Source organism: Harpia harpyja, chromosome 6 (genome assembly GCF_026419915.1).
Source record: "Harpia harpyja isolate bHarHar1 chromosome 6, bHarHar1 primary haplotype, whole genome shotgun sequence".
Classification (NCBI taxonomy): domain Eukaryota; kingdom Metazoa; phylum Chordata; class Aves; order Accipitriformes; family Accipitridae; genus Harpia; species Harpia harpyja.
Window position 1 is genome coordinate 9,703,844 of NC_068945.1, and position 20,933 is coordinate 9,724,776.

At 47.0% G+C, this 20,933-nt stretch overlaps 1 protein-coding gene across 3 annotated transcripts in view; it reads left to right on the top strand.

Annotated features, from left to right (window-relative positions):
* ITPR2 (inositol 1,4,5-trisphosphate receptor type 2) overlaps positions 1-12,477 on the top strand; it is a 285,893-nt gene extending 273,416 nt beyond the window's left edge. For all 3 annotated transcript variants that reach the window (XM_052790972.1, XM_052790971.1, XM_052790973.1), the window contains 2 exons: positions 7,540-7,701; positions 8,942-12,477. In XM_052790972.1, the coding sequence (XP_052646932.1) occupies positions 7,540-7,701; positions 8,942-9,028 (249 nt within the window). In that variant the 3' untranslated portion in view covers positions 9,029-12,477. The remainder of the gene's footprint in view (positions 1-7,539; positions 7,702-8,941) is intronic.
* Positions 12,478-20,933: the final 8,456 nt, after the last annotated feature.

Genomic DNA, 20,933 nt, shown 5'->3' on the forward strand with positions numbered 1-20,933 from the left:
GCCTCCGTGCGCTGGTGACAAAGCTGCTTAGTTCGGTTTCTGCTTTCCACCTTCTGGGGTACGGTTGCTCGGGCCTGAAGCAGATCGCTTTCCTCGACGTGCTGGCTGCACGCTGGCTGGTGCGGCCAAGGTCCTGGTGGCCTTTTTCACTCTTAAGGGCACACTGCTGACTCATGTACTTACCATTTGCATACGGGTTTGCCCACAACAGTGGTGTGAGATCACATTCAGACTTACGGTCTCAACTGTAAAAAAATATTTTCGTGATTGTCTCCATCTCTTGGAGATAAATGCCAAGTCCCCCAGGTGTATTCGATAAGCAGAAGTTTTGGGGTGCTTGTTCTTGGAAAAGCAGGGTCCTTTACAGGTTTCAGGCTGAGTATCGAAACTGGCACATACAGCATCAGAGAAAAATCTTTGCAATTTGAAGTTTATTATAATTCCTTGCCATTATTTTTGCGGGGATATCACAAGCGGGAACGCTGATAGTGAGACATTTATAACTGACTGGCCTGGATGTCGGTCTTGAAGAACGCACAATTATTCAGAATTACAGTGATAGATTCTGTTGCAGCCCTCAAAAACATTCAGCCAAGTTAAAATGAAAGTAAATGCATCAATGACGCTGCTAAAGCAGACGGTGGGTCTGTGTTATGGTTCCAACCTTCTTTCAAGGGAGGAACAGATTTCTATATTTTTCCGTGAGCTGTGGAAGCTGTAGCATGTATCAATCCAGTACAGACCCAGCCAAACCTATTAGTTTTCTTGTTGCATAAAGATTTATCTGTAATTGCCAAGGTTTATTTTTATTTTCCTTGAATTACTGTTGTGGATGCGTATAGATGCATAACAATTCCTAATTTCCCTCCCTATATTCTTGTACAGCACAGATTGCTTATCAAATAGTCTTAACATTAAAGTGTCAAACAGGATTTGCAGAAAGCTATTTGGGTTTGTAGTTTAGGATGAACGTTTATCAAATTGTGGATTAGCTGAATCATGCACTGAACAAAATTATTATTGTCTGTGATTAAATCACAAAGTGGTTATTGCCCTGTGTCATCTAAAGCACAAGATAGTTTAAATCTTTAAAATCCCTTTTTAAGGTGGCTATAGGAGCTACATAACTACAGGCTTTTAGGACCAGAGTCTGTCCCTAGGCAGAAAAATAATAGCTTTCTAAAGGTCGTTTGGACTGATCCCTGTCTGCTTATATGGGCAACAGATCTTGGAAGGGAATGGATGGACCTACTTACATTTCAGACATAAAGAATAATTTCTCAGTAAATAGATCTCTTTGTACCCAGCACTAAAATATTTGTTCAAGGTGCCGGCTCAAGAAAGGGGAGCGAACGGCCTGTTCGTTCTGGTGCCTGAAAGGACACGAGCTGCCTGCGGAAGAGCAGCAGTGCCGACGCTCTGTTTGCCTTCGCGCAAGGCACGGGTCCCAGGCGCGGCTGCGTCGCGGAGGGTGAAGCTGAGCCGCGCTTCCCAGCAGTGCCGCTCCTCAGGCGCGGAGGCCGCAGGGTTTTACCCCCGCAGTGGGCACTCGGGAGGCTACAGCCTCCGTAAAGCTATAGGAGGCTTTTGCTGGGCTGCCGCGGTGTCTGCTGCTCGTTGCGCGCCAGCAAACGTGTGTTGCGGGGTGAGATACCACGGACAGCCCAGCGCAGCACACCGAGGTGCCGGTAGCAAACCTTCCTGGTGACGTCCACGCTCCTCTTCTGCACCCTTCAGTCACCACCTACCTGAGGAGCAGAGGGCTTTGAGCACACCCGTTCTCTCAGCCTCGCTATTAGGTAACAAATAACGCTCCTGGGGGCTGTTTTGCTTGCCTCGCTGAGCCACCAAGGAGCAAATGATCTGTGCGAGACGGGGGAACGGTGGGCTGGAGGGCGCGGAGACCCGTCTCCTGCACTGATGCGTGCAGCTGGGGAGGTCACAACCCAGAGGAGTCATGAGCAGTCATCGCTGCTTTTCGTTTTGAATAGATAGGAGGGAAGTCCTGAAACGGCTTGTTTTCATGTTGCAACAAGGGGTCACAGGACAGAAGGGGCTAAGAGTCGCTGTGTTAGAGTCTGCTGGAGAAATGAAAGTCTGGTACGGCTGATGGTGGCGTGGCACTCAGCCCATGGCAGTGGCACCGGCAGAAAGCGTGCATTAGGCTGCCTTTGCCCCTCTACTTCATCCCCCTTGTCCTACTCTTTGACCTATTTTCTGTCATTGTTATCTAGTAATCTATTTTTTAAAGTCTCAGCCCAGTCTTTCCTGCTGGTTGCAGCTGATCCATCTCACTGCTAGCCTGTGAAACCAGCACCTCCTAAAGAAACGTCCCTCTGCCAATTACTCTGGAAGCATGGATTCAGCTCAGCGTGAGAGCTCGATTGAAGCCAGTGGGCTGTGCCAACAGGACAGGGATGGCTCGAGAGAGACTTTGTACAAAGTATAGAAACTCTAAACAAATCTCTTCAGTCTGTTCTCCATCCGTGCTCAACTGGAGCTAGCAAAGTCAGAAAAATGGCAATGTTTTACTGAAGGGAGGACTTAGCCCGAAGCTCTGCCTTCCCCCTGGAAAGCCCACAGAAGGGAAGGAGAAAGTTGCACAGAAAAGTCCAAGAGGCAAACGCAGATTTTTGCTCTGAGCATGCCTCTCTGAGGAGAAGGGTTTGAGGTTTCTCAGAAAACGTGAGTAGCAAATCCTCTAAGCCCTGTGATTTCTCAGGCATGTGCCCTCGCAGCTATGTGTACCCAGAGTACCTGGCAGAGAGGTGTTTGCCCTGGGGGAGCTGTGATTCCCCCTGGAATCCCGCCAGCCAAGGGGGGAGGACGGAGGGAGCGAGCATGCTGGATCGCCACACGAAATGTCTGCTCTGCTCGTGTGCAGTCTCTTTGGCCGGCAGCCTTTTGGCTAGCCCCACCTGCTTTTTTTTCCTTTTTTTTTTTTCCCCTCAGCTGAACTGACGGATAGGAGGCTGCGGCTCCTTTCTGTCCCTGCAGCCTTCCTGTCTGGCTGACTCTCTGCCCTGGACACAGATGTATGCTTAAACATGAATTCTGCGAGGCACGCGTTATGCTTGCGGAGGGAGTGTGGAGCGGGAAGATGCTGTGATCTGTAGGTGGGCTGCTGCGGTTGGGCTGCGAATATGCTATCCTGTGCAAGAATGAAGTAACAGTAACAATATACTGCGTTCAGCCCCGGTTGTTTAGAAAGAAGATTTCAGTACATTTTAACAATTAATTCTGTGTCCAGACAGCTACTTTGTTTTAAAGCATCCCATCCACATACTTCACCTTCTGTGAGCTCATTTATGCTCGAGCTATGTCACCTCACGCTAACCTGGTGTCTGTTGATGGAGTCCTGTGACAGCTGTTTGCAGAGGTTTGCCCTGCTCCCTGCCAACAGCCTACCTCCCTCGTCCAAACTGCTGCTCTGTTCCAGATGGGGTTCAAAATGTCTGAGCGAATGCTATCCTGGGCAAAATGGTTGGATTTCTGAGAGTAATAGCTAAGGCATGACAGGTAACACCCTGCAAAATCCCAGCCCCGCACCAGTCAAATAAGGCGAAGCAGCAGCGCACCTGCAGCATAGAGGAGGCATGTTACAGCGTTAAAATGTGTTAGTTGGTCAAGGTGAACCCTGGACTGAGCCCATAAACATTTAAGTCCCAGAACAAATGTTTGGGGTTGTACAAACATGTTAACTACCTCCAGTTAATTGGCAAGCAATTACCTGGAAGTAAAAATAGCTTTCCCATAGCTGAGCAGTCACAGAGTGCCTGTACCCCCGTGAACACTTACAGATCACTAAAAATTTTGGCAGAGGAGCCTTGTCCAATTTGCCTTCTGGATCTCGGCAGGTTTGTGATCAAAAGTTTTTTGTCTCTAACAGCAATTGCTGTTTGTTTGTGGCATAGACTCAGCAAATAGGGCTGTGTGCCAGAGCTAATTTTCATGCTGCCCTTTAATAAAGTTCTGCAGTTCATAATGCAATGAAAAAATAAGGTAATATTGACCAGCAAAAGCATGCAGTTCAGCAAGGGAATATACCTGCTGCATGCACTATTATGAAACTATCGGTGAAAGCTAGATAAGTATTTTTAGCTTAAAGACAGGTTGGCAGGCTAGAATGTGTTTCCTACTGACTTACTGAATTTTGAGTCTTTCTGATACTTTGCATGACAAAGATACACAGCTGGACTGGATTTCATTAGATGTATACGCAGTTGAGAACCAAGAAGCAAAGTCCTGCCTGCACCCAACACAGCACTTGGGACTACCAAGTGAGAGGCCTGTGGTAAGCTGTTTGACCTGTTGCCTCTCTGCGACCAGGAAAAGCTGTAGAAGTCAGTAACATCTTTTTGTGAAGTCTCTGGTCCGTGCAAAGCCATCAGCTTCTCTTAGAACTTGGATCAAGTCCTTGCTTGATCCTCCACAACATTTTGGCAAAAAATACCCAGATCTTCTTGGTCTGTAACTAAACCACAACTGGGTTTCTTTCTTGGGAGGGATTATCACAGTGCTGCTGGGAGGGCAAAGCTAGGCATACGCGAATGAGTGGAGTCTGTCATTGAGCTCCCGTGACTCTGGGGCTCGTAGTGGCCGAGACGAGCTGCCCCGTGGTTCAGAGCAGTTCCAGCTGAAGAGCTACCACCAGCATCCCAGCATCGTGTGGCAGCGGGCGAGGTGCTGTGTGCTCTGTCCCTGTCTTCACCTGCTCCTGGTCATCCCTCTTCCCGGGAAGTATAATGTTGTGCCAAGGAGGAGGGAAGCAGGTGACAGTGGGAGCCTCGAGAGAGGCAAGCCCACTGAGGGAGGATGTCTGGCATCCACACGGATTTGTGCGGTGTTCCTCTGGACGCTGCAGTGCGGTGGAGGGTCAGTCTACAAAAATCTTTCCGAGGCAGTCGGCGGTCTCTGCCTTGCATCCTGGAGGAGGGAGGGAGTGGCAGATGGAAAACAAAACTAGCAAAGTGCATTTCACAATGCTGGCAGCGGTACTCAGCAAACACAAGAACCGCAATGATGGAGTCTCAGATTGCTCTCCCTGTGTAGCCTGGCTTTAGAAACTTTGGCGTTATGGTGACCCTTGCCAAAAAGGGCTCCCGGCCCCTCAGCTGGCTCCTATGGCCATGCAGCCTTGCATTTGGTACCTTCAGGTGCTCCAAGCAAGAGAAGCTGTAATGGGTGCAGATACCAGAGCTTTCCAGGAAACACTCAGATACAAGTGCAGCTCTGTTCGCTGTAGCTCCTTTGAATTCACTTTCTGTGCCTGTGGTGGCAGACAAATTTGCTGGCAAACATTTTGCAAAAAAAAGGCATTGATCCAGAAAGGCACTGTGCACAAACTAAGCTTAGTATAAATGAGTACACCTGTGCTTAATGCTAGGCACGTGATGAATGCTCTGCTAGATCCTAGCCAAAATAAATTTAAAATAAATATCAGAGCATACTCGTGGAAAATGAATGCTGCTCTTGTAAGCAGAAACGCATGCAGCAGAAATAGAAGTCTACCGCTCCGTGTGTCCGCTGGGGATATCCAGCAGTGAGGGTCACGTGCGCTCCTTTTGAGCTCACCAGCAGAGCTGGTGAAAACAGGTTTTGATTTGAATGAGTTATGACCCATTGAAAATGGCATCATGCGTAACCACAGTAAATTGTCATAATGAGATCACGAGGCTCAAAAAAGTGGGCAGCAAGGAAAGAGGCCTCATTCCACCAGCGTACACGGCTGACTGAGCCCTGGGCTGCAAAGTGCAACAGAGGGGCACAGTCTTATTCCCTGAACATCTTGTCGGTTTAGCGACAGGACCAGAGGTTGCACAGCCGGACAAAAACTCATTAGAAGTTTTGAGTTAAAAAGAAGAAAACAAACCAAAATTCTTATGGCTTTGCATTTAGTCTTATCTGGGATAACAGAGGGGACTGAACTAACACAAATAGTGGAAAAACGTGAATACCGTTAAGTGCTTCCATACTTATCGAGTGTTAGCTTGTTTGTTTCTAAACCACGTTGCCGTAGGAGGGGAGGGTTTGGTGATCAGGGCAGAGCACTACAGAATTGAGAGCAACTCTCTCTGGAAGCACGATAAAGCTGTATTCACTTGGCGCATCCCTGGGCTCACAGCTCTGTCAGGCCAGCCTGTGTGGACCCTGCTCACGTATGGCTGCCTGCCCTGCCCAGCTGTAAGTACTGTAGAATCATCACTGGCCTTTCTATTTTCATGGTGAAGCAAAGTCCGAGACTACAGTAAGTTCAATGCACTTAAAACTTTACCAAATACCAAGCCTGGACAACATAAGTAGCACAACTTTTGCCTGCCAGGAGTCTTGTAGGTGGACTTCTAGAAGGAACTCCTTTTCTTTCCTCCTTTTCTTTCCTCCTTTTCAATATAGTGCTATTTGTGTGGGGCCATTCACAACACAGGAGACTGGAAGAAACACACTTCAACTCTTTCTGTTTCTCTTCTAAAGTTATCAAGTGCACGTGTCCATAAAGGCCCGTTGCAAAACACCAGGCATATGATCTAACCACATCCTCCCACTCCCCCCAAGGTGGAGGGCAGAGGTGCGTCGATGTAACGCATTGCCAGCTACAGGACCTGTTCCCTTTTTCTCGTGCCTTAAGGCAAACTGGGTTGCTTGCCACATGGTTGCCACTCCTCCTAGGCTTGCACCCTTCCATCTCCTCTGCCTGTTATGCTTTGCACACAAATATCTGTGCCCCTGAGCCATGGAGACAATTCAGGCTCATGCTGATACGCGGCACCTTCCTGACTCATCTATTTACAGTATTTTTATTATGATTAAATTCATAGCCTGAGTCCATGAGTAGAGAAACACCCAATTCAGTGCTATTCCATGTAGTGCTTGGTCCTTAGCAGGTTAGCCCTTGGCCGTGGGGTTGTGCTTGCATTTACCTAAGGTATACGATCTGAATAGCATGCTGAAGCCTAAGCCATTCCCAGGACCCCAAATTGTCTGTTGTGGGCAGCTGAATCCAAGGTCCCTCTGCTCTTGCAGTAGGCACGCTCCAGGCCAGTCTGGAGAGGACTCTGGCTTGTCTTGTTTTCCTGGTGTTGGCTCACTCACATTGCCGCAAGGACAGCTGAAATAGATGGAGGCCAGCCAAGCTGAAGAGACAGTGGGGAAATGTGTCCCTGCATACACTTAAGAGCAAAGCATGGGGAGTGCTCAGGCTTTCCTGGTGCTAGCGTACCAGAGAAGTCTCCCCAGAGCTGACCCAGCGGGCATTTCTGCGTGCTAGAGCCGTGGACAAATGTGCCAACACTCCCCACGCTGCAATACAGGTGCAGCTGTGGGGAACTAAGATTTTCCAGTTGGTGCCTCCTTTGTAGCTAAGGAGAACCAAGAGTAAAAATGCTTGTGTAAAATAGTTTCTGAATTTACTACTTCTTAAGCTCACTTGCTGTGTGTCATCCACTGAGTAGAAGTCCTTCTGAGTTTTCATTCTCTAGTCTCAGCTTAGTAGCACTGCATAAACCCCTACTAACATTACTAATTTTTCTAATACCCACGTAGGAGAAGAATTTGGACTGGTTCCCTCGGATGAGAGCCATGTCCCTGGTTAGCAATGAAGGCGACAGTGAGCAAAACGAAATCAGGAACCTGCAAGAGAGGCTGGAGTCAACCATGAGCCTTGTAAAACAGCTTTCCAGTCAGCTTGCTGAGCTCAAGGAACAGGTAAGTGCCCCGCAGTGGATAGCAGCCTGAGTGCGTGTGGGTGAATGCGCTAGCTTTCATCAGGTCACAGTCAGGACAGGGTTACAAAAGAGGCTTTTGTCTTAGAAAGGTTTTGTCTTTCCCTCCAGTAAGCTTTCTGAGTAGATACACTGATACGGGTTTGGAATGAAATTGTACTCCATTAGCAACAGCAGAGAACAGGTAAGGAGAAAAGCTGAGGGGGAATTAGTTACGAAATCCTCCCAGTGAGTGTGTGAGGACAGAGGGAAAACTGCAGAAGCGATGACGGGCTTTGCATATGCAGGTACTGCATAACCTGGCAGTAAAAAAGGCGTAGCATCAGAAATAGCTGCATACTGATGGGAATCAGTAGAAGAGCTTTCTGAATCTGACACTGGTATTTTTTCCCCCACTAAGAATATCAACAGTGCTGTTGTGAAAACAATTCGCTGAGCCTGTTGCTTTGTTTGTGTCACCCTTGTCTTTGTGCCCCTCCTGCGGCTCTCCCTTCTCCCGGGTATGGAGGAGCATAAGCTGCTGGCCTCCCTTAAAGCCCTGCTCCTGCCTAAACCACCTTATGTGTTTCTCTCACTTCAGGATCAGAAGGCCAGCTCCTCTTTTGCTAAAGATGCTCGTCCCTTCTGGCGTGCTCGTTACAGTTTCAGAAAAGCATCTTTGTGTTTTCTTTATGGGAAGCACTTCAGTGGCATCAACAGAGTTATCTAATTATCCCTCTTCAAATCCCTCCTTAAAACTCTTTTTCCCTGTGAAAAACTCGACAAAGGTTTAGGCTGGTTGTGCTGAGACTGTTGCTTATTGTGCTTACCCATACCGTCCTGGTGGGTTTTTTTCATCCCCCTCTGGCTGAATCTGTTCTCTCCTGGCTTAAATTTAAACTCTCTGCAGCTGGGACCATCTTTTAATTCTGTGATTGTACAGCACCAAGTGCAAATGCTGACCCTCTGCAGGGCTACGCAACACGATAGCAGCACAAATAATAAATACACCATAAGACCTGCCGCTGGATAAGAAAAATGTACAAATGAGAATAAAATGTCCATACTTTGCAGGAAGCAGATCTTCCACTTCAAAGGCATCTCTTACTTGTAATTTTCAGTGCTGAAGAAAAGAATTCCACTCCCTGTTGTTTTGCTTATATGTATCTTGCTCTGTGACTGCTAAATAATAGTAAAAAGAAAAAAAAAATCTCAACTCGTCTCTCTCTGCCTTTCCACCTTAGATGACAGAACAAAGGAAGAATAAGCAGAGGCTGGGCTTTCTTGGATCAAACACACCCCATGTGAATCATCACATGCCACCACCCTGATACCACGGGGAGAAGCCGTGACTAGCCTTTCATCAGTATTCCTGCTTTATTATAGAATAAAAAACTGAGATTGAGAGGAGTGAACAGTGCCTATTGTTACAAAGTTAAAAACAACCAAGTGCCAAGATGTTAAGTGGTTTAGCTCTGGGAACAATTTGTAGCTGTTTTTCATGGTTGAAAGGGACCACAACCTAGAATGCGAGAGATACAAGGGAGCTCGTTTGTATTCGTTCATGGGGCCTGACTCAGCTGCATTTGCGCTCTGCAACTTGATGGCTTCGGCGGTAGCTGCTGCGTGCGAAGAGGTCAGGGCAGCGTTTGGCCGCATCCTTTGAGCTGCCTTCGGACTTCTCCCTAAAGCACTGGGATAACCAAGATGAGCAGAAGAAGGAGAAATGTTTATTAACGCAAATACGACAGCCTGGTTCAGAATCAATAGAAGTCGTTTCTGGCTTATTTGCCAAATGGCAACATTAGTCATGTTTGCTTGGCATTTACTATTTTTTAATTACCGTAAATATGTCAATTGGATAAGCGATAATGTTGCTTCAAGTAACTTCTACTAGGAGGGAAAGGGGAGAAACCTCAAAAGACTGAAAAAAAAAAAAGAAAAAAAGAAGGAAAAAAATAGAAAAAGAGTTGCAAAGAGAAACATTAACGCTTTTGAATTTTAGCTGTCACCATGCAATTTCTTATTTATAACATGGAGCACAATGGATCTACAGCTGTGGGAATGTTACGCACATAACACTGACAACATAACTGGAAGTGATTTCTTTCTCCTGGCTTCAGATGTTCTCCATTAATGTGGCTGTGAGATTTCACATACTGAGGAGTTAAACTGTATTTTAAATTCAAGTTCCAATGGAGGATTCAGGAAAAAAAAAAAATTATACCTGTAGTTTGAAACATGTATGGGATTTATTTTTTTTTTTTAAAAGCTTAGAAGTATCTTTCTGTATGGAGCTGTAATGGTGTCATTACCTTCCATAAACTCATCTTCAGCAAGAGTTGACTTGAGTAAATAAGCACCATATTCTGCCAGCTTTCTCCTGAGCTAAAGATCATGGGCTTATGCCTTTGCCTGCTCTTCCTGCTTTCAGGGGCTTGCAGGACTGGCCTGGCTGGTGGGTGACGGGGGGCAATGCTGGAGGAGCTCCTTCGAGCTCTAGGCTCTATGAAAGGTGGCAGCCAAGTCAGCTGTGCAGGTTTCTGCTGTATCCTGTATTTCTTGGGATGGCTTTAAAAGAAAAGTTACAGGGTTTCCACCGAGCCCAAGAGGGCTCTTCTCTCTTATCTGAGATTTCTGGGGCACAGATGGGAGTCATGGGCCCAGTTCACTTTCATTTTCAGTGGGTTTTGGTTACCTAATTCTCCTCGGTACATTTGGAAATGCACCTCCGTTACCTGGAGTTGCTTTTTAAACCAAAATATTTTTGCAATGATTTTCCCCTGTAATATTTCTGTTTTTTTATAAAAGCCATTTTGATCAAAGGTGAAAATATTATTGGTTCCGCTATTTCTAGTTTCTCCCTGAAGAAATGCCGTTGTCTTATTTAAGGCACAATTCAGAGCTAGAGTAAAGGGAAGGAAGGGGCATCTCCCTCTCTTCATCCTGAATTCAAACCTGGTTTTGAAAGCCATCTCTGGTTTTGTGCCAGTGAGGTGGCTGAGATAAAAATAATATACATTAGGGTCTGATTCTTCTGCCATTAAAACATTTCCCATTGGCTTCAATTGTGTCCTTAAAAAATACTATGTGGAAAGTGGGGATTTGTGTATTTTACAAAAAGAAAATCTCTTTCTGTTGACTTTAGTCCATGGAGCATCCCAGTTATGAGAGGCGATGGCCATTTCCAGCTTTAGGGTCTATTTTTCCTGCAAGAAATTCTCCCAAATCCAGCCAGCGCTCTGCCTCCATGCGGTAAGGTGAAGAGCAAGTGGTGGTGATCAGAAATGGCACAAGGCCAAGGAATGTGAGTGGTGGGACACTAAATTTTCTGCAACTCCTCTGCTGGTGGGCTCGCAGCTTCCCAGGCAGAGGGAGCGCATGGAGGCAACGGGAGCTGGACTGAGCTGGTCGATGCTGTGGGTTTGCTTCCGAGGCTGGAGTAACCTTTTCCACTCCAAAGACCAGACAACAGTCTGGTGTTTGGAGAGCAGAGCAGATGCGGCTGTGGCATGGGGAGCTGATGGTAGGAAAGCTGCTAGGTCAAAGCAGAATACAGAAAAGCAGTTGTCTTCAATGAACGACTGAGATATTTTAGGAATAAAGCTTCAAGTGTGCCTTTCCTTTACGCTTACTATGTATGAGGTCTCGATGCTACTGCCCCAGCATCACTGTGGTGGTGAAAACCCCTTCCGTAAGCCTCGCCTGTCAGTGAGGATGGGGCTTCATGTACCAGTTAGTGTTCAGCACCAAGACACTTGCAGTGAATTGATTCTGGGAGTTTGCATCAGCCACATGCCATGCAGTAACCAGCCGCTGGTGTAAGATAAAGCCAGATTTGCCTCTCTGACTAGACTTACTGTATGTCACGAAGCCAAAGAAGTTGCATGCAAATGTAAAGTCAGTGCTAAGTTGGTAGAGAATGAGATCCTGCAGCTGTATTAACTCAAAGTAGATTATGCAGTTTGTCAGATCTAGTCACAATTTCTGTTTCAACAGCAATTTTCTCTTCCTCACACATATACTTATTAGAGGCATAAAGCACAGTTTAACGTTAAGATAAATTAAATGATTGCTATTTATTGGGGGGTGGGCAGTTGGCTAATACTGGAAGTGGGTGGCACTTTTCTTGTTTACACTCGCAAAAAGCAGCTGGACCACTGCACATCAAGGGAGGTTTCTGCTGTTGGAGCTGGAAAAACTTGAGACTCAGTGTGTTTGTGCCCTGAGCTCAGGCCTGCAGTTGCATGCTGCTGGTGCTCTCTCTCTGTCCTGCACCCCAACCGATGTCCCCAAGGCTCAAAGGCTCAAGAGCCCAAATACTGCTCTTCAGAAGGGAGAGCTACAATGTCAAAAACAAAGAGCTAACAGATGCCAATTAGACTTTGCCACGGTGCCTTTCTGCTGTTGATAGCTTCCAAGAGAGACCTCTGCAATCAGTAACAGTAGGTGATGCTACTTGCACAGATTGTAAATATATTTCACTGAGCGTTTTGACATTTTTGCTGATTCTGTCAAAACTTAAGCCCTGCCCTGTGAGCAATCTGTACACTCGCACGTGGTAACTTAAACAGGAGACTTCTTATATGAATAATAGTTGCAGGGCCAGAGCCCAAGCCTTAAAGATTGTGAAATATCCCCGTCAATGAGTTTATAACAAAAGTCATTGTTTTATACATATATTTATATGTATATCTTTGTTTAATGCAGCTGGGATATCCTCTTCGTAGGCAAGCATCATTTACCTTACCTATTTATATGAAATAATTGCAAAGAAGTTTTAAACATCTAAGAGCTTTCAATGCCTTAGAGGGATTTATAATTATAAGCTCCTTGACAGTTAAAAAATCTACTTAAGTAAATGTGTCCATTGCTGCTGAATGTAACTTTTAATAAAGTGTGTCATTTTATATATGTCTGTCTTACTTATTCTTGGTGCTAAGGTGCAGGGAAATGTGCGCTGCTGAATTGGAGACTGCTGGGAAACCCAGGTTGGTTGTCTCTGGGAGACCAGGCTGCGGGTGTGCATTCATTTCTTGTAAGTAACAAAGCAGAAGGCATCAGTACAGTCCTGAATGAGGCTGAATCCAGCAATGAAAGTGAGGATTTATTTTATTTCAGGCACAAACTGTTCCATTCAGGAGAATGGGTAGGATTGCCACCTTTCCTGAAGGTTGGGTGGCAGTTAGGTGTATAATTTGCTCGAGTGCTTTTTGTTTAGTCCGTAACTGGCAGGCCAGGGGCAGCCCTGGTTGAAGGTGAGCGGACGCAGGGATCATGATGGATGTGAGTGTCACCAATGGAGAGGAACAGGCTCAAGCCGAACAGCCTCGGGTTTTTCTGCTGGTGCCTGAGGCACATTAGGTCTCACTGCCTCCTTGGGTCTGACATGAGGAGTCGGCGACTCACTGCGAGGCTTTGACCATCCTGAGCATCACGTATTTCGGCAGCAGCGAGGTGACATCCCATCCTTGTGCCCCTCAGCAGAGCAGCAGGGCAGTCCCGCCAGGGCTGTCAGCTGGCCGTGCCGGCGAGCACAGAGCGCGTGTGATATGCACACCCATGTGCGTGCCCACGTGGGGCATCTCTGTCTCCACCAGGAATTGGCCTTTCAAGACAGAGCTGCTGGTGGTGCTTGGGAGCCTCTCACTGCCCATCATATGTTCCTGCTGCCAGCCCAAGACTTTAATTTTGGAAATCCAGCCCCCAAATGGTACAAATGCAGAGGTTAAAGGCTTGAAGGGACTTCTCTTACTAGGGTGCAGGCTTTTGTGTGTGTGAGTTTTTTGGTGGGGTTTTTTTTTTTTCTTCATGTTTTCAGTGTAGCTCCTTCGAGTAGCATACTGAGAGAGAGAGACCAGGGGTTTTCCCCTCTCTTCTAGGTGAAAGGATTGAGGAAGACAAACAGCCCAAAACCACTGTCTCTCTCAACTGAGACAACTCAGGCTGAGGAAATCTGTGGTCCTGTGAAAAAAGGAAGTGCCCTACAAACCTCTGACAGGAGAACTATGACATACAAGTGTTTGGGGGGTTTTTTCCAGCTGTGTTTATTACAGAAGGTCAATATTTATGAGGGAAAAAATGAGGCCTCTTCTTAGTGAGAAAAAGCCTGCTAATTAATTAATAAGAAAAATCCTATTAAACAGAGCATGTTGTTGCTTCTGTGCACTTCTTATACCAACCTGCTGAGGTTTTGAGTAGAATTAACTTTATTTTCTATTCTCTGGTATGACTTTAAGGTTAAATAGAAAGGAGCTTGTTTGCTACTAGGTTTCTTAGATTGTTCTGCAAAAAGGATGTCCTAAGAGAAAATGGGGTTTCATACAGTAAACTTTCAACCTAAGATTACAGTCACATTTAAAAACAAAAAGCCCCCAAACCAGAATTAAGCTCCTAAGGCCAAGTGGAAGCAGTTTTGCACACAGAACTGAGAACCTAATGCTGAGGCTTCTCTCTTTTAAAATGTTTTCCCCAAAGATACATTTTAGTTCAAAAGGCCTTTCAGGGAGCAAACATCCCCCTCGGCATCAGCCGCACAGACGTCAGTGGGCTCGTGCCGGTGTGGCCTACAAGTGAATTTAGCTCCTCAGTTTCCACCGTCGCTGCCGCTGTGACAAAAGCATCTGCAGGCGAGGATGTTTTCTTTGGAAAGAGCATGCTTGTTTTCTGGGAAGGGCTGCCAAGTTTATTTTTAAGTGGAGAAAACTGAGATTTAGGGCTGCTAACCTCTCTGCTGTCCCGGGATGCCCACCGGAGCAACTGGCAGCGTGACTCCTGTTTGCAGGTGGCCATACTGGATGTGACGTATTTGCACAAAATCATCCCAAACGACTCAAAAGGAACTCAAGCTCTAGGGATTTTAAATGTGGAGTAGTGTATTGGTATCATTGGTTCACACTTGCCCGCTCTATTTATATGCTGTACTTTTTTAGTCCGAAGCAGGAAGCTGCAAGGCACAAGACAAATAGCCTTTATAACTTTGCTATTTCAACGTCTTTCTCTTGCTGCAAACAGCCAACAGTTACCCTTTTTTTTTTTGTACAGTAGGTTTCTTACTCCGTGACACCCATCTCTCTCCATGTTTCCACCTTCATCCACTACTGCTCAGGTAAGGTGAGACCTGTGAATGTCCAGAACGACAGGCCGTTGCCTGAGAAGCCAAACCAATAAGCTAAATCTGTAGGAACATGGTCAAACTGGCAGTGTCTTCTCCTTCTGACTTTAATAACTCTGTTTAAATGTCATAGATCATTTTGTCAACTAACACATTCAATATCTGACTTGGTACAAGCAGGAGTTTTTTAACAGCTCTTCTTGTGGTAAATTATTGCACAATCTTCGACCCCTTGGCTGGAGTTTGAAGCCATCTATAGCCTGTTAAACAAACGGCAGAAATGGCAAAGTTGATATGAAGAGATGAACAGCTTCTGTTCCAAATTTTAACCTAATCCGCTGGAAGAAAACCGTACCCCAGTGGTGGGAGCCAGCTGAGATCTCAGCCTGGCCCGGGCAACGGCCCCGGCCCTGGGGTGGCTTGCGGTGGACGAGGGCACCGTTGCAGCCATGCCATTGCCTTGGGAAGCGGGGAGCAGGGCTGCTGCTGCGGCCGGCGGCGGGGAGCAGCCACGTGGCCTTTGCCGGAGCAACGCTCACCCCCATGCACAAGGCTGTGGGGTCAACCGAGGCATTGCTTTACGTGGGCCCCCTCTCACACCCCCATTCAAAACCCTGCAATTTCATCCAGATGGCGAGTGGTGTGGGGATCCAGTTACAGCCCAAAGGCTCCAAATCCCTTTATGAAATATTCCCTTCTGGCCCCCAAAGTCTGCAACGTGCTCTATAGGCTTTGTTCCCAATAACGCCGAGTTGCCACATAAACCGTGGACTCTGGCACATTGTCATCATTTTGTGTAATGGCCTTCAACTGTGATATGTTAACCTGAATTTCACAATCCTCTCCTAGGAGCATTTGCTTTCCTACCAAAGATATAAGGGTATATTCACTTGCTCTTTCTTTGCTGCCCTGCCAGCATTACAACATGAAACACCCAGGAACTGTGTTAACTCGGGCACTGTGGCAGAGACCCACAGTTCTGTTCAGCAGAGCACAGGGCAACTTTGAAACGGGGTTCAGAAGAAACCATTTTCAGTCTTGAGTTGGTGTTGGGTGATGGCAGCTGGCTCAGAGTTTGTATTTGGGGTTTTTTTAAGTCAACTTTTGCTGGCTTTGAGGTTGGTTCAGGCCCATTTGTAGCCCACCAGGGAGCTGTAACGACGGCTTTATGTGGCAGGAAAGTTTTCACCCTAATTTGATAAAGACAGCAGAATTCTTGGTGCCTTCAAAAAACCCTCCCAACCCTTCATCTTTCTGTTTTAAGCATTGAGGGTGTATGTGTTATACACACACAACTCAGTCTAAGGGTATTTGGGAACACTGGCATGCAGAAATAAGGACGGGTTGGCTGCAGACCTAAACAAGCAGAGCAGCTGGTGTTGTGAGCGCTGCCCTCCCATGGGAAATGCAGATTTTTGTGCCTGTGGCAGGACTTTTCTGCTGAAGGAGAAGAGGAGTCAAGAGAGGAGAGTTTGGTCCCTGGAGCCATTGTGCTCTTCCCATGCAAGCGTAAACATCTGCCCAGGTCCCTGGTTGCTCAGCTGGGACGTGGGAAGATGCTAGCGGGGGTATCGTGCACCTAGCCAGAGACTCTGAGAGTTGTAAATGCGATGCGTTAGAGGGACAATTTATCATGCAGAAAAAGAAAGGGAAGGAAGGAAAGTTCAAGGGGAGGTCTCAAGGGTACAGGAAAATGTTGTCAGAAATGGTGATTTTACTGGTGGGATTTACTAAAACTTTACTTTTGAGTTACTGTGAAGAGTTAGTGTTATCAGAAGTTGACTGTCCATGTCTTTGTCAGTCTTGGGTGTCTTTTCAGAAGTGAGGACTTAGCCAGAAGCTACCGGACCAGTGAAAAGCCTGTTACTCAGGGTCCTTGGTCTATGAAATCCGTTTTTTTGAAAGTTTGTCCGCAGCACCTCACTTGGGATGAGTGCTCTTTTACATGGTTAGCACAAATCTAAATAAATACAGAAATATAAACTGAGCTGGAAATTTACTGAGTACAAGCTGTCTTGCAAAATTGCCTGTGTTTCCTGGCTCTGGACGGGATGGAAATACCACAAAACTAGCTTCTCTCATAGTAACGTGATACTTCTGTTTCCGGGCGCAGCTGAAAGCGGGAGGTGGAAGCATGTACAAGAGAGGAAAGAGAAAAGCAAAAGCAAATGATAATCAAGGTTATTTTTAACATGGCAAAATGGAACTATTAATTAGAAAGATCAAAGTGGCCATTGTGATCATCTACTCAAACGTCTGGTATAGTGCAGGCCATAGAGTTTTATCCAGCTCCTTCTCTGTAAGCTGTGGCATGGAGCTGGAAAAGGTAGCTAACCTGGCTTGGAAGTCTTCATGCGAGTAAGACATGGCGTGTATCTGCTAGCTGTTTCTCGTCTGGCTCAAACTTCAGCCCAAGTGCTACGTCCCGGTCAAACGAACCTGGTTCCCCATGGGCCATGCTGGTTCCCATCTCTCCAGGAGAGGGGAATCCAATCTAAAGCAATCTCTGGATGCGAAGCTTATTCTGCAGCACAGACATCGTAATAGCAGGTCACATCGCTAAGCACCTGGCCTTGCACGGTGGCTGGGACATTTGGCGACCGAGCCTGAGAAGGCAGACCCATGCCCACCTCTCCACCAGACCCATCACCTCCAAGGTGAGGAGGACATGCATAAAGTTGTCTCATGGGCTGAATGTGGCTCAGCTGCACTGACACTGAATCTAGGCAGGTATTGTGGTGCCAGATCACCTCTTTTTTTCTGGAAATGCCTTTCATTTTGCCTAGTTTTCTTGGTGAGAGCTCCCTTTCCAATGGCCTTCCCTCAGCCAGAGGTTCACAGCCAGTTTCCCCAGTCAAGTGATGAATTATCTTATGGGGTCCCTGTAATTTTTCCCACCTGGCCAAATTTTTGGAGACAGAATTTGTGTCAGCTAAGGTGGCAGGGAAGGGAACAAAGTGCTGTCACTAGTGGTGGGTATCCACAACAATAATACCCATGGTGTGAGCAGCCACATCCTTAGGAGAAGATGGTTGCGAAGTCAGAACACCACACGGCTCCTCTCCCCTGATGCGACATCCAGCACAGCACTTCACCTTCCTCAGGGTGAAACAGAGACATCAATCCAACCTGCCTTTGTCACTGCTCACCAACAACCTTCAGCAACCCCCTTAAAAGAGAGGAGCAAAGGTCTGTGTCCTCAGGATTGCCCAAGTCCTGAGCCTCCCTCCTGCCTTTGCCAGCAAATGTCATTTTAACAGCATCTTCTGAGAACTGATTGAGACCACACATGTCCTTTCAGCCAGGCCAGCAAATAACCTTCAGCTAAGTCTGCCCAGGGCTGTTTTGGATCTGGTGATCTGCATTTAGAAATGGTCTTGATATTTTTAAATGTTGCCTGGAGCCATCTGGTCCCCTCTTCATTTTATGTTTTAATTGTCATTTATTACTTATTATACAAGCTATTCAAAAGCCAGACAGATGCTGGAGGGAAGTGAGGGAGTCCTGATCTGAAGCGCACTGAAAGTCTTTCCCCGGCTTTCAAAGGGCTTGGGGCTGGCACCCCCACCAAGGGAGCCTGAACGGTTGCAGCTCTGCGGGGACCTGGCTCTGGGACGCCCGGGCCGTGCATTGCATATTGCTGCTGGGGCCGGGGGCTTGCTCTTGGCCGGAGCCAGGCAAGCCCCTGACTTCTGCAGAGGAGCCAGCTCCTCGTGGCCGGTCTCACAGCCAGAGGCACAAGGAGGTCAACTGATTTGCTCAGGTCAACAGTGCGTGAGCAAATGACTCATCCCAGATTTTCCTGGCTCCTAAACCTTTGCTCAAACCGCAAGGCTGCTTAATGACTTAGCAGGGCTCTAAGGAAGTAAGCTATAAATTGCAAATATGCTATGGCTAAATGACTGGCTAAGGTGTTTTCCACGTGCTGTTTTTGAATCTAAAAGAGTTACCCAGTAGCTGGGAATTACTGACAGGTTGGGGAAAGTGATTTGTTTGATGAAGCAATGGCTTCAGAAAAACACTCACTTGCTTTGCCCCCCCGGTCCTTAGCAAAATCTTTCCACCTCCAGCTTTTCTGCCTGACTCCATGCAGAGCCCTGCACTGCGACCCTGAAGGTAAGTCGCCTCTTGTTAGAAATAGGACTAGTTTGTGCTGCCTCAGCTCAAACCATCCCGGGTGGTAAAGGCATGGCCCAAGTCCCGCTCACCCGCCAGCAGCCCCGGTGGGGCAGGATGGCCCAAGGGGGCACGGCGCCCTGATGCCGAAGGGCACCCCGGTGCACCTCAAGGCTGAGTGACATCCCACAGGAGGACAGGCGTCCCACATCAGGCTCAAACACACCTGCACACCCCTCGCCAGCATGCCAGTGGTGAGAGGATGGGCATATATTAACCAGCTCAGTCCTGTGGGGTGGCTTAAACCCCAGCAAAGGTTCCCATCATTTGGGAATGATGGCTAAGCAAGCTAACCTGTGCTGGGAAATGTGCCACTGCTGTTTGGTGATATCTCAGACATCTTAACTATGGTGGCACCCTAACCCTGGCAACTCTCTGAAACCCAGAAGTATTTACTTGTAGGAGATGCCTCTTGATTTTCTCCTGCCATTTGTGCTGGACTCGGAAAGCAGCCATGGGACCAGTAAGTGCAGAGAGGCAAGAGGGCTGCAGATCTCCCAAGCCAGGCTGCTTTGGCTCCTCAGCATCCTCATAGTATGGGGAATTATTACCACATTATTTTAATAATAATTATTATATTTTAAATATATGAAATAAAACAGGGCACTGAACATCAAGCTGTCTGAATAAGGATTTTTTTTTTTTTTTTTTTTTTAAGGAAATCCATGGACATCAATGGGCAGACTCAGAGAGTCAGATGCCGCACAGAGAAAACGAGAGGGGGGCCAGATCCAGACCCCCTCTCGGCCCTGCAACAAGCAGTCCAGCACAGCTGGCACTAATTGGCACTTTCCTTGGCAGCGGATGAAGTGCGGAGGAGACAATGGGGCCTGGGCTGGTTTCTCGTGCCTGGAGGTGATACCCAGCGCTGAGACCAAAGCCCATTGAGAGCACAGTAAGAAGAAACTGCAGCAGTCACTGCTGCTGCTGCTTTACTCAGAGAAGAAAAGACTTTTGGAGCGTAAGCCCACATCCACAGGACGTGTGCCCAGCTCCAGGGGACATCACTGATACCCACTGGCACACATGAAGAGAAAGTAGAGCACGCTGTGCTGCTGGCCACCAAGCACCAGCAGTGGTGTGGCGGTGGCACGGTGAAGCTTGTGGGCACATTGGCTGGTCATGGGCAGCTGCTCAAATCCATGACTCCCACTGAAACCCTTAGTATTAGGCTTTCTGCAGTGCCCCATGCTGGAAACTCAAAGCAGGAGGGTATAGGGCTTATGAAAAGCTGTCGCTTTGTGCAATCATGGCATTGCCTCATGCAGAGCTGGAAAGAAATATAAGCGTGAGGCTGTGACACCCGGAACACGAATGGGCAGCTATAAAGGAAAGACAGGGGCAAGAAACTACTTCATAACAGAACATAGCTTGGCAAGGAGGGATAAAGGAAAGATACCTTTTTTTAAGAAAGAAAATTATCATGTAATTTGTCGAGAGCATTATAACAGGGATTTTTGTGTGTCTGAGCAGTAATCCCATCAGTACCAGGTTTTTTGGTGAAAAGTATATTCATTATCTTAGACATCTCTATTGGCAGCTTAGAGGCACCGTTTTCTTTTGAACTTCACAAACAAATTCAAATGGGTAAAAAGCCCATCCCCACTTTCCAACAAGAAGTGCACCATGGTCCAAAGTGCCCTGAGCTTACGCTGCACTGAGGCTTTGAGCCAGTTACGGTCACTGCACCATCCCAGCAGCGTACCATCTGAACGCCCGTGTTTAGGATTACCACCCAGCTTCTCCAAAACTTAAGATATTTTTTTAATTATTTCATTAAATACAAGCCAAATAAATGTGATGATACTCCTCTTCTTTGTTCCCTGGAGTGAGAACACACAGTTTAGGCTTTGGTCCCTTTTCTCTTCCTTCAGTACAAACAGGAGGAGCAGCTGAAGGACTTGGAAGCCGCGAGGATGAAGCGAAGCTCTCGGGCAGTAACTAGA